Source organism: Tenrec ecaudatus, chromosome 1 (genome assembly GCF_050624435.1).
Source record: "Tenrec ecaudatus isolate mTenEca1 chromosome 1, mTenEca1.hap1, whole genome shotgun sequence".
NCBI classification, from domain to species: domain Eukaryota; kingdom Metazoa; phylum Chordata; class Mammalia; order Afrosoricida; family Tenrecidae; genus Tenrec; species Tenrec ecaudatus.
The window spans coordinates 209,275,487-209,289,930 of NC_134530.1; the positions used below are offsets into that span (position 1 = coordinate 209,275,487).

Consider the following 14,444-nt stretch of genomic DNA (forward strand, 5'->3'; position numbering starts at 1 on the left):
TGCTAATTAAACTTTAGGAACTGTTAGTTTATTTTTATATGTAATCTGAAATTCTAAAATTTCTATAATCAGTGTAATCTATTATAATATTGTTATTTTTCAGGTACATGGTAAAGCATAAATCCCACCTGAGATTCTGAATTACCATTTTTTCCCCTGGAAATTTGGATTAAGAAGCCTGAAAATACCTTGATCTAAAGACTGAGACTCAAGCTTTATGAATTTATCAAGAACTTACAAATGAAGAAGGCCACTGATTGATCTTTTATAAGACCTTATTGATGATGCTTTGTGTTTTAGAAGGATGATGCCTGTCATCTAAATAAGCAAACTTTTGGCTTACAACTATTTTTTTAATATTAGCCTTCTAGTCTGTAATGGAAATTGTATATTTTGATAGAAGTTTTTCTCCATTGGTTAAATTAGCATTACTTAAATTTTGTTTCTTTAGAAAATAAATGCAGGTTACAAATGTGTGTATATTTAGAGATTATAAGGCTCTCTAAGCCATTTTGCTTCTGATTTTTCTTTGTTCTATTGTTACTTTTATTGAAATTCTTTGTCATGAATGGTATTAAATTTTAGTCTCTGGAACTTTTTCCGAAGCTAAGCAAAGGGATGTGACTACTTTGATTCAAAAATGTCAACCTGTATATGTATACTGTATCTACTCTTAGGCTTTATTTAAAGGGGAATAATGAAAAATCTAAACAGTGATTCATCTTTGGCTGAACTGTACAGCTTTTCAAGATTTATTATATAATGAATACATTTAGCAAATATGTATTCTTTTCACTGACGTAAGTGATTTTAAAATTTAGGATGATAATAGTTCTCTGTGATATCTTTACACTTGAAAAATCTCAAAACAGATTAAAAACTCAATAGGCTCTAGTCCCTCTGATTTGGGGAACCCAGAGTATGGTTTGGGGGAAGGGATATATATCAGCCCTGTGTAATGTCACATTAACTTCCTTATGAGTTCACTTTTGATTCTCATTTTATATGGTATAAGGGGTTTAATCTTCTGTTTCTAGGCATGTTAATGTTGAAATTCTTACTTTTCATTATCCCTAAATATTGATAAACTCTCCCAGGCACCAAAGAACACATTTACTGACGTGTCTGAACAGAAACAAGATAAAAACACTGGTATTTTTATGTGCTTATTAATATGGTATAAAATATGAAACCTATATTTTAACCTAGTAAAGTATTTTATTACTTCGCTATTTTAGAGACAAAGAGTGTTGCATCCATGGTACAACAAATGAGCATTTTCCTTGAGTCTTAGTTTTGCCCTTTATTCTTATAAGCAGCTGGGAGTTTTTACTTCCCTAAAGAGTTTTTGCTATTATCATTGCTTATCATTCAGTCATATGCCATTTTTCTCCGTTTTCCCCCTCAGCAATCTCTTATATGTTAATGTACTTTGTAAACATTTAGCACTTTTTTTGGTATGTTGAGCTGACATTACCTAATCTCTTTCTGAAGTTTAATGCTAGCACAGAACTGAAAGTCCGTATTATTTATTTTGTAAGTAATCACAGAAGTCCATGCCAATAGTAATAGAGAAGATATTTATTCATCTGGAATTTACAAGGCTCTTCAGATAAAAAGCAGTCAGCATATCAAATGAGTAGATTTTAGTATATTTGCAACGTTTGAACAGATTCTGCCCCCTTCTCTTTCCTCTAGCTTCTCTTGAAAATAAAAGAAACTCAAACTTGTTCACATTAAATTTTCCAGCATATAAATCTGTTTTCAAAGTTTTATAGTATAATTATGTATTGTGTAAACATTCTCCATAAAGGAAAAAGTCAAGGATTAGGAATCTAATATTTTGTTGTAAGATTACTTGTTAAGACTACTGTAAGCGGACATGAGCTACCTTTCCTTAGAGACTTTTGGTATTTATATTTAATGCCACGCATGATTTTTACTTGCTATAGAGTGATGTTAAACTTGGGGACACTATTTGAACAGGGTTTATTTTTCTATTTCGAATTTGCCTTAAACATATTCAAAGGCTTTGGGAAATACTGTAAGGAACATTAGGAAAAGTAAAATTTGCTTTACCATATATTTTACAATCAGACCCTTAATATGTACTTGTTTTCATTTTGCAGACCAGTTTCGTCCTTCACCTAGGTCCTTGTTATTAATTTTATAACCATTAATTATCTTTAAAACTAACTATGAGCCAAGTCATTATTCATTCCCCATGACACTATTCTAAGTCCTACAGCAGTCCCTAGCACAGTGCCTTGCATAGAGTAGGCATTCAGGATATCCTTATATGCATGAATGAATGATGTATTTTCAGTGTAACTGTTAAGTTACAAATAGAGTTTGACAATTCTTGTTCTGGAAGAACACAGGACTATAGACAATAAAGAGGTATAACTAAATTTTAATGAAAAAGTGATCATTAATAACCTTGACTTACTGATAAGTTACTGTTAATTGGAGATACTTCATCTTCTGTCTTCTCAGCTTATAGAGAAAGGTGAACATTGCTTTGCTCATTGAGACTGGGTTAAGTATCAGTAAGAAGCTTTTAGGTTCAAATTATTAGCTCTCAACCCTAACTTGTACATTAGAACCATTTGAGGAGCTTTTTAAAAAAAAAATTCGGATTCTTGGAACCTACCTTTATAGATTCTGATTTTAAGTTCTTGATACTCTAAATGATTTCTAGGTAATTTTAATGTACAGGTAGGATTGAAATTGAATGGTTACATTTGTCATTGAAATTATAGCAGTATTAATGAAATAATTGTGTTTTCTTCCCCCTTTTTTGGTGTGGTCAACAACCATTGCACTAGACTACCACCATTATTGGTGCTTTTGGCCTATATCCCATACGGAGAGATCCCAACCTTAATTATTTATTTAATACAAAAGGAATATTTTGCTGTTTAATATTTAAACAATATTTAATATATTTCTTTCTAAACTAATGCTGTAGTTTATGATTTTTCCCCATATGTCCATTTCCATTACTAGCTCTCTCTTTTTTAAAACAACATTGCATCAATTCATGCAGACAGAGCTAATTCATATTAAAGAAAGTTTTTCATCACTTTTTAAGGTAAAGGGAAGTAAAAGATAAATTGATCTTCATCTGCCATGCAGCGTGAAACAAAGCCAATTTGTTTATGAAAGGAAGGAAGCATACTTTTCAATTGTTCTGCACAGAGAAGTAAAAGTAAATTATTCATTTAAATACAGTTCACTATCTAATAAGCATTGAAGGGAATATTTTTCCTAAATAAAATTTTTTTTGTGATTCCTAACAAAATTTAAGTGATGGCATTGTTCTTTTTTGGAGGGTTGGGTAAGAGCGAGCGTTCAGTTGCCATAATGCTTATATAAACAATAATGTTAAAAATATAAATGATAGGGCTAAAATAATATGCATGTGGTCAAACACAGTGTGCCACATTATCAGATAATGTCCATTTATGTTGATTGAACTGAACAGTGTGTAAAACATTTTGAGACCTGGAATATAGTATATAAATTTACAAATAACAAAATTACAAAAGCTAGTCAAAGTTAATAACGTGGTTTTAGACTTGTGTTTTTAAATTATTTATTTAAATGCCAAGAGAAGTTTATTAAAGCCTTCACACACACACACTCTCTTTTTTAAGCTACTTGCTAAGAAAGTGGTTGGTATATTGTGCTTAAGTATGTAGAATGCCAAGCAAAAATAATTTATGAGATATGTACTCTAGGAACTTGCCATTAATTATAAACTCGACGAGTGCATTTTTTTAAGAGGACATTAAAAAATGATTTTATTAGCCTTAATATTATTTGATTGTGTATTTTCACTATTTTGTCCCTTGGGTTTGAGACTCAGCTAGATTCTTTAACCATTATATATAAATTGTAGAAATAGAAAGGTGAGAAACAATGAATTCAACCTAAATTAAGAATTAAATAAGAAATTTTGAAATGCCATGTCTATATGTTCTGGTATATTTACTGCCATGTTTTGGAAGTATATTGACTAACGTGCTTTTATTTTTTTAAAGCAAAAGGGAAGAAATTTATTGAAGTCTTTAGGGAAACCCTAGAGGGGCCCCAAATCACCTTCTCTGTAGACATGCCCAGGCAAAGGGTCAACACCATTCACTGTACCCCCATGTCCCAGAGGGACTTCCCTTGAGCCCAGCCCCAAAGCCCCAGGACTGGCTGGGGGTGGGGGGACTAGCATGGTTTTTATGTTAGTATGTTGAAGTTGTAAATATGAAAAAATTGAAAATATATTCAGAATTATATCTATAAAATGCATTATAGGCAACAATACTTTCACATTACTGATCTGTTTGGGTTTATGTATAGTATTTTAGATAACATTCTTAAGAGTATTTTGGAAGTTTTAAAATGTGTGCCATTAGCTGAATTGTTTTAAAGCATTTTTAAAAGAGTAAATTGAATGAAATAAAGGTAGCTTTATGATACTATTTTAAATTTAAGCAAATGATCTACCCGGGAATTTTGTTTGCCAGTGAATTCCATTTCTATCCACTTGAAACTTAAGTAAAAGCTATCTGATCTCCAGGTTTGATTTGTGCTAATGTACAGTTTATGTATACTGAATAGGCACTGTAAATGATTTTTTAACCACCAATTTGTACTATTTCTCAAGTGAAATGGTACTTAAATTTCTGACTTAAATTTGGGCTGGCTTATGACCCAATAAAATGTTGATCTCATTCTGATTCAATTTTGGATCAGAACCTGATTAATTTCAGGTTTAATTGTAAACAAAACCCTTCATAGTATTTGAGTCTTCGGGATTTATATATTTTTTTAATTATCTCTCTCAAACCTGCCCCCCACCCCTCTTCCCCCAAGTCACATGTAACCAAAGAGGCAGAAACCTGTAATGGAGGAAAAGTGGTCAGTGGTGAAAGTTTATATGAAATGATTTGGAAAGTTAGTATTTCTCTTTCGCTTTTGGGGAATAAGTGAAATGTTAAGCTTTTACTTTGAACACACTTTTAATCCATTTATAATGGTCTTCTCTGTATAATTTTCATCTTAAAGATGTGAATGAGGCAGTTTAAGTAGTGTAGAGTATTAGAGTTTTTCGGAATGATAACAGGCTACATGTACTACTAAACTTTAACAGTTTGGGTCTGGTCAAATTTCCTTTTGTTATAATTAAGGGTGTATCCTGGTAAATTGCACTATCTAGCAGCTTATCAAGCCTCCTGGTTTTAATATTTTGTACTTTCAAAACAAACTACTCCCATATAATCAAATCATTAACCACATCATCATATTAGTGGTACTAGTAATGTGTGACTCTTCTGCAACAAAATTTCTTTAATGAAGAGTTTAATTGGCCATATTTGAACTAAATTTCCATCTAATCCACAAGTGCCCACTAAATACATATTTTATTCTGTTGTATTTCTTTGATCAGCTGCTCTTGGGTGAGCTTTCACATAACTAAAATAGTTAGAACATGAGTTGTAAGTGCGATTGAATCTTCAAGCTCAGAGGTGTTAGTATGTAAATGACAGTGCATTCTACGTAAGCATTTCCCCTCGTTTTCAGAGCAGCACTTGGCAAACTTGAGAGGAAAAGCTAGTACTGTCCCTCACAACAATGAAAAAGTATTCCTGAGCCATAAATATATTTTTATAAACTAATAAAATCTCTATTATCTGAACAATGTCCTTTAAATTAAACTAGAGTAGCTTTATTTTCAATTTTACTTCAGAGCCACATGAATGTACTGAAAGAACAATAGTTTGTCGATACTGTTCTGGAGCATTTTTTTATATCCTATAATGATCAGGTTTTATGTGGATCGGATGTATTTTTAATTTTCTTTAATGACCATAAGAACATCTCTAAAAAGACTGTTATTGAGTCTTATCTAATATTTAGTAGATCCTCTGGTATAGAATTAATTCTATTTTATAATTCATTCACTTCCAGAAAAGGCAGATTTGTAATACTTAAGTAATATAGATAGAACTGAGACTTGCACTTGCAAGATTCTCTTGATCATATTGGGATTGTGATTTATTTGCCAACAAATTCTAAATGAACACATTGCATATACAACATTCGCAGTGAGAAAATATGGTGCTATGTACTCAGAGACGAACTGGTTTCTCAGCATTGACAGTGTTAAGAATGTAATTGTACTAATGCCATTTCTTTTTGATAAATGATATAAACGTGTTTTCCCTTCAAATGGAATAGTGTTGATTTAGTGTATGACCATTGTGAATAACTCATTGTAGCATAATTAGGAATCAATACTCATGGAAGCGTTCCTAAGTGGGGCAAGGTGTTCTAATACTCAGCTGCAAATCCACCCAAGTGCCTTGGATGTGAGGGCAGACGAAGTGTTTCCGGAAAACCAGCCATTCAATACCATATGGTAAATAGTTCTACTCATGGGGTTGCCATGCATCACAATTTACAGTGACAACAAATTTCGTTTAAGGAGCATGGTTTCTACGTTAAGCAGTTTTAGAATGTTTGTATTCCTAGTTATGTAAATTTAATTTGGTGCCATTATGTAACATTAAGTTTAAAAAGTAAGTGGTTAGGGTTACTGATGAACTAAATTAAGCAGCATAAAAATATTTTTTAGGCTAAAGCAAGTAGTTGAAGGCGAAGAGAAATTTTATATGTAAATTCCAAATCAATGGTAACAGTAGGATTTGAACAGTGTTTCATAAGGGGACTAAAGAAATTAAACGACAAAAACTATACAATTTATTTTTCAACATAACCTTCAAGAGAAATGCCTTTTGTGTGCGATGATACCGGCCACTTTGCCCATCCTCATTGGAAACCACCATTTGCTCTGGGAGAAAGATGGGCTTTCTACTTCTCTACAGAGTTAAGAGTCTCCGAAACTCAAGGTCAGTTCTGCCCTATCCTATAGAGTGGGCAGCAGGTTGATAGCAAGTTTGGTTTTTAGTTGAGAAAGAACTCAGTCTTTTTGCATTATTAACTGAGGGGGGCAAAAAAAAAATAAAACCCCCAAAACTATTAAAATTAGGATACAAAAGTTAAAAAAACAAAAACCTCCTCACTCGCATTGAGTCGATCCTGAAGCATCCAGATTGAGACTGAGAGGGACACCTAATTCCCCATCAAAACTTGTAAAACTGCCATTGTTTAATGAGGTAAATGAGCAGGAGCATTGTGATGATAGATTATTTCTCTGGCAAGGCTTTCTTGGGTATTTTTCTACAAAAGTGTTGACCTTCTGCTCTCCATCCTTCAGAAAGTCCACATGCACAAATGCCTTGGACCTCTCCCAAACAGTTGCCATGACCTTTGCTCTTAACTGGACCACTTTTACTTTGACTGCTCGGTCTTCAAGGTTGTATTGGTAAACCCATGCTGCTGCTTTTGCAGTTCCTTGAAATGCTTCATATTAATCCCAGTTTCTTGAAATTTTTATTGAAAGCTCTGCTCTTTTCTGCAACAGACGTGGGAACAACAGTTTGGGAGCCTACCAGTCATACACATGACACGTTTCATCAGAACTGTAAGCCGATCCAGTGGAGAGGTCTGTGGTGTCAGATGTGTTTCTGCCCTCTATGCTTTAATGAGGAAAGGGACACATTGATCACAAATTGATGGAGACTGCAGGCTGCATCTTCAGCAGCACCTCCTCACTTCTTAAAGCAAGGTATTCATAGGTAAACTAAATTTCTTTGGACGTGCTGTCTCCAGAAACTTCATGAAGCACCAATGAGTTCATTCTTCTTCCATTCAAGCTTCACCCTAAATTTGATGTTTGCTCTTGCTTCAATTTCAGCAGAATTCATGTTGCTCTGACAGAGGTGGGTCTCTCTTCAAAAGATACGGTCTTAATTTTTCTTAGTGTCCCCCATCTAGAACCTGTTAAGATGTGTTAAAATAAATTACTATGAATTTATTTTGTTGCCAGAAGGAATTTTTCTTTTTCAATCCATGTATATATTTTTCATTATACATTCCATGAACTTTTTAAAGACACTCCGTATACTTTTGTTGGTGGTCATGAGTTTAAGCAAAAGTCTGCAAACCTGTGTGATTTTTCTCTAGTAACACGTAGTTATCTGTTTGATTGCAGGTGCAAATAATGAACTGTTCAATGGAAATAGAGCAGGCATGAGGGTTGGGGTTATTTGCAAGGTGATGATAGTACCGGAACATGGATTCTAAGCTGTTCAAAGAAGTAAGAGTAAGTGATAAGTGATAGAAAGGAGGGTGATAAAGTGGCACTGCCCTATGAATTGAAGGCCTCAATGGGGAGACAAAGTGATTCTTTAAAATGAGGCTAAATGGTCAAAAAATGGGATGCATGGAATAAAGATTTTTAGAAGTGATAAAGTATTGCTGGCTGGAAAAAGTCAAGAACTTGGAATTAGTTGGGATGGAGGGGGAGATCTTGAGGTAAGCACCCAAGGATTTGTCCAGCTCTGATTATACATATAGATGATTAAAGTAGCAATGACACAAGAATGTAGTTGGCAGAGGAAAAGAGACACAAGCTGCTGTTGATGGCAACCAGGATGAGAAGATAACAGATGACTGTATAACATGGCCTTTAAAGAACCCATGCTGAAAAGTTTAGGCGCTCCCAGGGAGAACAGACGAGGGTTTATATTCCTTTAAAGATCTACAGTTTGGGGACTCGGGGGGCAGTTCTGCTCTGTCCTGTAGGCTTGCTATGAGTCGGCATTTACTTGGTGGCAGTGAGTTTGGTTTTTTATTTGATCACCCATTCGGATCTTGTCCATTTATATATTTTACCATTACCACCTTTCCCTCTTTGTCACAAAATTTTGTACTATTGCCAACTCCTCTTTTTTCTATCCTTATCCTGTAAATCTGTAGTGTGTACTTAGCCTTCTCCATCCACATTTAAACTTGTTTGTAGCTTTTGTCTTAAATGAAATTCTGGGAAGATGACTTAAATATGTATCCTTAAAACTTCTCTCAAAACTCTATTCCATCTGCCAGCTACCTCTTCTGAATAGAGCAGTCGCTGTGGTTTGAAGGCTTTATGGGAGTGGAGAGTATGCTACCCACTTGATTCTGCTAGAACATGATAGGGGGCACCTTGCCTATGATATTCCTTCCTTTAAAAACTCAGACTCCAGGGTTAAGGCGAAAGGGAGGTGAATGTAGACCTCAACTCCTAAAAGAGTGTTACTCTCCAAAATCCATAAACTTGAAAACGGAGCAAGCAAACAAAAAAACCCTAAGAAAATCCACCATCACACACAAAAAAATGTAGTACTAGGAAGACTAAGCTTCACTGAACATGCTGCTTCAGAGTGTATCCTGGAGAGGGCTGTTAATAGGAGCCATTGAATCAGTGACCCTGTGCACAACAGAAGGAAGCATTGCCCAGTTCTGCGTCATCCTCACGATTGTTCCTATGCTTGAGTCCATTGTTCCAGTCATTGTGTCCATTTATCTCTGAGGCCTTTTCTGTTTTTCATTGTCTCTCTACCAAACATGACCTCCTTTTCCAGGGACTGGTCTCTCCTGACATGTAAGAAGTCAGTAAGATGAAGTTTTGCCATCCTTGTCGCTAAGAAACGCTGTGGCCTTACTGCTAAGATAGAAAGGGCTAGCCCTTGTAATAAGAAAACAAGGGCAAAGAACTGTCCCTTCTGATATCTATGATAGAGTCTGGCAGCTTCCTGGTGGCCACAAAATAAAGGCTTCAGTTGTTCATGGGTTTTTCTTCACTCAAGTGTCTCTACTTTTTTCCGAATGGTAAATAAGTAGATGGGATGGAAGAAAATTGCAAAAAAGACCTAAAAGAAAATAGCATCAGGAGTAGGGGAAGGGCACTCACAAGTATTTGTGAAAAATTGCTGTGGGAGATAGATAACTAATTTTACAAAAGTATAATCTCCAAGCAAAACCCAAAGGCAGGGTGAGTATAACTAAACACTGGAAAGAGAAGTTGAGAATAATGTAATAATTTAAATTAATAATTTTAAAAATCTCCATGAGTTCCAAGAAACGTTAAATCCACCAATACACAATCAATTCCAACTCATGGGCTGCAGATCTCATATGGGAACAAAAAAAAACCCCACATCTTTCTCCTAGGGGATGACTGATGGGTTTGAACTGATGACCTTATGGTAAGCAGTCAGTGTGTACCGTATTACTCTACCAGGGCTGCTTTCAGGCAACATTCGGGGGGAACTTATGTGGCACAGTGTTTAAGTGGCTTTTCATCAAAAGGGCATTATGTACTCTATAGGAGAATGACGAGACAACCTGCTTCTGTAAAGATTATAAACTTGAAAACCATATGGGACTGTTTATAATTATAGACTATTAAGTCAGAATCAGCGGCAATGAAGCAGATATTTTATTCAAATACTGTTACCTTCATGCCAATGAAAAGCTCTAATGGTACGTACATATTACAGAAAGCATTACAAAGCCTTTGTGTGGTAGAAGAAGACAATAAACGATAAATACAGCTGCACAGAAAGAAAAATGAAGCAAGAGAGTCAATAGTCCATTCTGGGGAAAGGCTAGAGGATTTGCTATTTTATTTGGGTAGTCAAAGACAGAAGATGACATTTAAACAGCGACCTAAAGGAAATTCAGCTTTGTAAATGACTACACAAGTGGCACTGGCCAGACACTGCACCCGTGTGAGCACCCATAGGTAAGTGTAGATTTAGTTTTTTAAGAAAATGCCCAAATTTTTTGGTTGAACCATTAAACATTTTCTTTAACAGTATATAAAAGACAATTTCTCCATATCTGCACCAGCATTGGGTCTTGTCATGTTTTTAAAGTGTTCTGATAGTTATAGAGTACCTGAGTGGTGCAAAATACTTGCTTAACAAGGAAGTTTGAGGATTAAGACCTCTGATGTGTCAGAAGAAAGAACTGGTGATCTGTTTCTAAAAGGCCAGTTACTGAAACCCTCTGGAGGATATAAGCCCTGGGACTTCCGGGAAGATGTCTACGGAGGAACACATACCAGAGGGACTCCGCAGAATTCAACCCAGGAGTGTTGCTTAGAGGGAAATTCAACACTGCTGGACCTTAGGAGGAGCATTATAAAGATAAGTAGGCACAGAACCACAAGGTTTTGAGGGGCTGGTGGCTTTTGGCTTACCTCAGTGCCCCCCCCCCCCCCCCCCCCGCTAGGGCTTGACCTTTGCCCTGCCACCTTCTCTGCCAGAGTTGGGACCATTTGGAGCTTATGTGGGGGCTTACTCTCAACACAACCACAGTTTGCTGCCACCTGCCTCAGGGCAGTGACTAAATCCTTGCAGCTCTATGTGCAGGGATCAGGATTCAGCTACATTGTTACTTTTGTTTGTCTTCTCTCTATCCCCCCACAGTTTCAGCAGGCTGTGTATGGGGCTTTTTCTAAACCCAGCCACAGTTTGCCGCAGCCTGCCTCGGGGCGGGGACTAAACTTTTGCAGCCCCATAGGCAGGGATCGGGGTTCAGCTACATTGTCACTTTTGCTTCCCTCTCTTCTCTATATCCCAGCACAGTCTCAGCGGACTTATTTAAAAACTTTTCCCCCTCCTCTTTGTCTCTTTCCTATTCTCTTGACACGCCACTGCTGACCTCCAGACCACTCCCCTTAGCCTAGGGCATTTACACCTGCACCCCACCCAGCTAGGTGAGCTCCACCCTGTGCAGCTAGCCCAAGACTGGGGAAAGCCCTGCTAACCATCGGGATGCTCAGCCCAACTTCTTACCTGGAATTCCTGCATGTGTGCCTGAGGACCTAAGGCAGCTCAGCCAATACTCGTCAATGTTCCAAGCTGCAGGAATCTCTGTCCAACCTCTGCAACACGAAAGCAGGCAACCCATCAGCCTTCTGGGGCACTCCCCTGAGAGGGAAGCCACAGGAGGATAAAGTGGTAGGTTAATTCCATATTGAAATTAGCTGTACTCTCTGCAAGGGTACCGGACGCGGGTTCTCCAGAGCCAGCCGCTGCAGTTGCCGCAGTTCTGTGAACTTTTTCGTGATGTTTCCCTTGGCCAAAAATGTACTAAGCTGTCTTCAAATGCGAAGCATTCAGCAAGCAATGGCAAGGCATAGCCACCAGAAACGGGCACCTGATTTCCATGACAAATATGGCAATGCTATTTTAGCTGGTGGAGCCACTTTCTGTATTGCTGTATGGGCATACACAGCAACACAAATTGGAATCGAATGGAACCTGTCCCCTGTTGGCAGAGTTACCCCAAAGGAATGGAGAAGATAGAAATTAAATCAGCTGGTGGTGTAATAATTGTTTCAAAATTAACTTTTAAATTGATTCAAGTAAAAGCACCACATATGCATTAACATGCCATTATTGAAGAAATAAAATGCATATGAAACTAAAAAAAACAAAAACGAAATTAGCTGTAGACAGTTTGAAGAAGCATTCCTACAAATCTCACAGAGAGAGCCAGTACTCTTCGACTCCCTGGAAAATGGCACCTGGCTCCTCTAAAACAATGCAGCACAAACAGCCATCAGCCCCAACGACCTCTGAAAAAAATATGAAAAACAAAAGGCAATGGCAGAAGATGCCCTGAACATTACGACATGCATAGCAGAAGCAGATACTGAGCTGCCACAGAAATAAATTTTCAGAATGCTGCTTGGAGTCATACCGGATATGAGGGAAACAATACAGAAAAATGATGAAATGATAGGGGTTGCCATCCTAATCTCGGATAAAATTGACCTCAAAGTGCAAACCATAAAAAGAGATAAGGAGGGAAACTATATAATGCTAAAGGGAATGGTAGACAAAAGAACCACTAAGCATTATAAACATATCCCCGTATGAAGACCCATAGAATACGTCAACCAAACACACCAAAAGATGAAAAAAGAAATAACAGTCTCAGCAATCATAGTGGGTGACTTCAACACACCGCTCTTTAAGAAAGATCACAGGAAAAGAAACTCAACAAGAAGGCCAGAGATCTAAACACTACAATTAGACAATTTGACCTGATAGATATTTACAGACCTTTTCATCCAAATACAAAAAAATTCACATTGTTTTCATATTGGCAGGGCACCTATTCAAAGATAGACCACATGCTGGGGCATCAGGCGAATCTACATAAATTTAAGCACATTGGTATCATACAGACCTCTCTCTCTGACCACTGTGCCATAAGGCTGGAAATCAACAGAAGGAAGATGAAGAAACATTTGGAGGATGAATAACAGTCTTTACTGCAAAAGGAGTTTGTACTGGCACAAATCAGAGATGAAATTAGGAAATTTCTAGAAACCAATGAGAATGACAACAGGACATTCCAAAACTTAGGGGACACAGCAAAGGCAGTCATCAGAGGAAGTTTCATGCAATACATGCACACCTGAGAAATGAAGGGAGACTCATGATTGATGTGCTGGCACAAAATTTACAATTAGAGCAGAGTCAGCAGGAAAATCCAACTTATAACAAAAGAAAAGAAATTATAAAAGTCAGGGCTGAGATTCAGGAGAGATTAAATAAAACTATGAAAAAGAATTAATGCTGCTAAGAGTTGATTCTTTGGAAGGATGAACAGAATCGACAGACTGCTGGCAAACCTAACCAAAGAAAGGAGGGAACATATTTCAATAGCAAGAATAAGGGGACATTACAACAGACCCTAATGAAATCAAAAGTATAATTACACAGTACTACGAAGGATTGTACTTCAGTGAATTCAACAACTTGGAAGACATGGACAAATTCTTGGAAAAACAATCCCTCCCTAGACTATCCTCGGTGGACGTCAAGAATCTCAACAGACCCATAGCAATAGAAGAAATAGACAAGGTTATCAAGGGATTACCAACAACAAAATCTGGACCATATGGCTTCACTGGAGAATTCTACGAAGCATTTAGGGAAAAACTAACACCAATCCTACACAAACTCTTCCAGAACATAGAAAAAGATGGAAAATTCCCGAACTCCTTCTATGAAGCTAGTATAACTCTGATACCCAAACCGGGCAAGGATCCCACAAGAATTGAGAACTACAGACCAATATCCCTAAGGAACATTGATGCAAAAATCCTTAACAAAATAATTGGCCCATAGGATACAAAAATATATAAAACAAATAATTCACCGTGACCAAGTGGGATTCATACCAGGGATGCAGGGATGGTTCAACATATGAAAGACCATTAGTATTATTCCTCACATTGACATGAAAAACTATAAGAACCACATGATAATATCAATAGATGCAGAAAAACCATTCGACAACACCAAACACCAATTCCTATTTAAGACACTTGAGAAGATAGGATGGAAGGAAAGTTCCTCAAGTCAATACAAGCAATATATGAAAAACCAACTGCCAACGTGGTATTCACTGGAGAAAAGACTAACAATCCCACTGAAAAGGGACCAGACAAGGATGCCCTTTATACTCACTCTTATTTA

The 14,444-nt window shown here is 36.7% G+C and overlaps 1 protein-coding gene and 1 pseudogene across 1 annotated transcript in view; both read left to right on the forward strand.

Moving 5' to 3' along the window:
* CDC73 (cell division cycle 73) overlaps nucleotides 1–6,214 on the forward strand; it is a 139,091-nt gene extending 132,877 nt beyond the window's left edge. Inside the window, exon 17 of the mRNA XM_075528584.1 lies at nucleotides 104–6,214. Within this exon, the coding sequence (XP_075384699.1) occupies nucleotides 104–140 (37 nt within the window). The 3' untranslated portion in view covers nucleotides 141–6,214. The remainder of the gene's footprint in view (nucleotides 1–103) is intronic.
* A 5,738-nt stretch (nucleotides 6,215–11,952) lies between these two features.
* Nucleotides 11,953–12,264, forward strand: LOC142437291 (cytochrome c oxidase subunit 7B, mitochondrial pseudogene; annotated as a pseudogene).
* The last annotated feature ends 2,180 nt before the right edge of the window (nucleotides 12,265–14,444 follow it).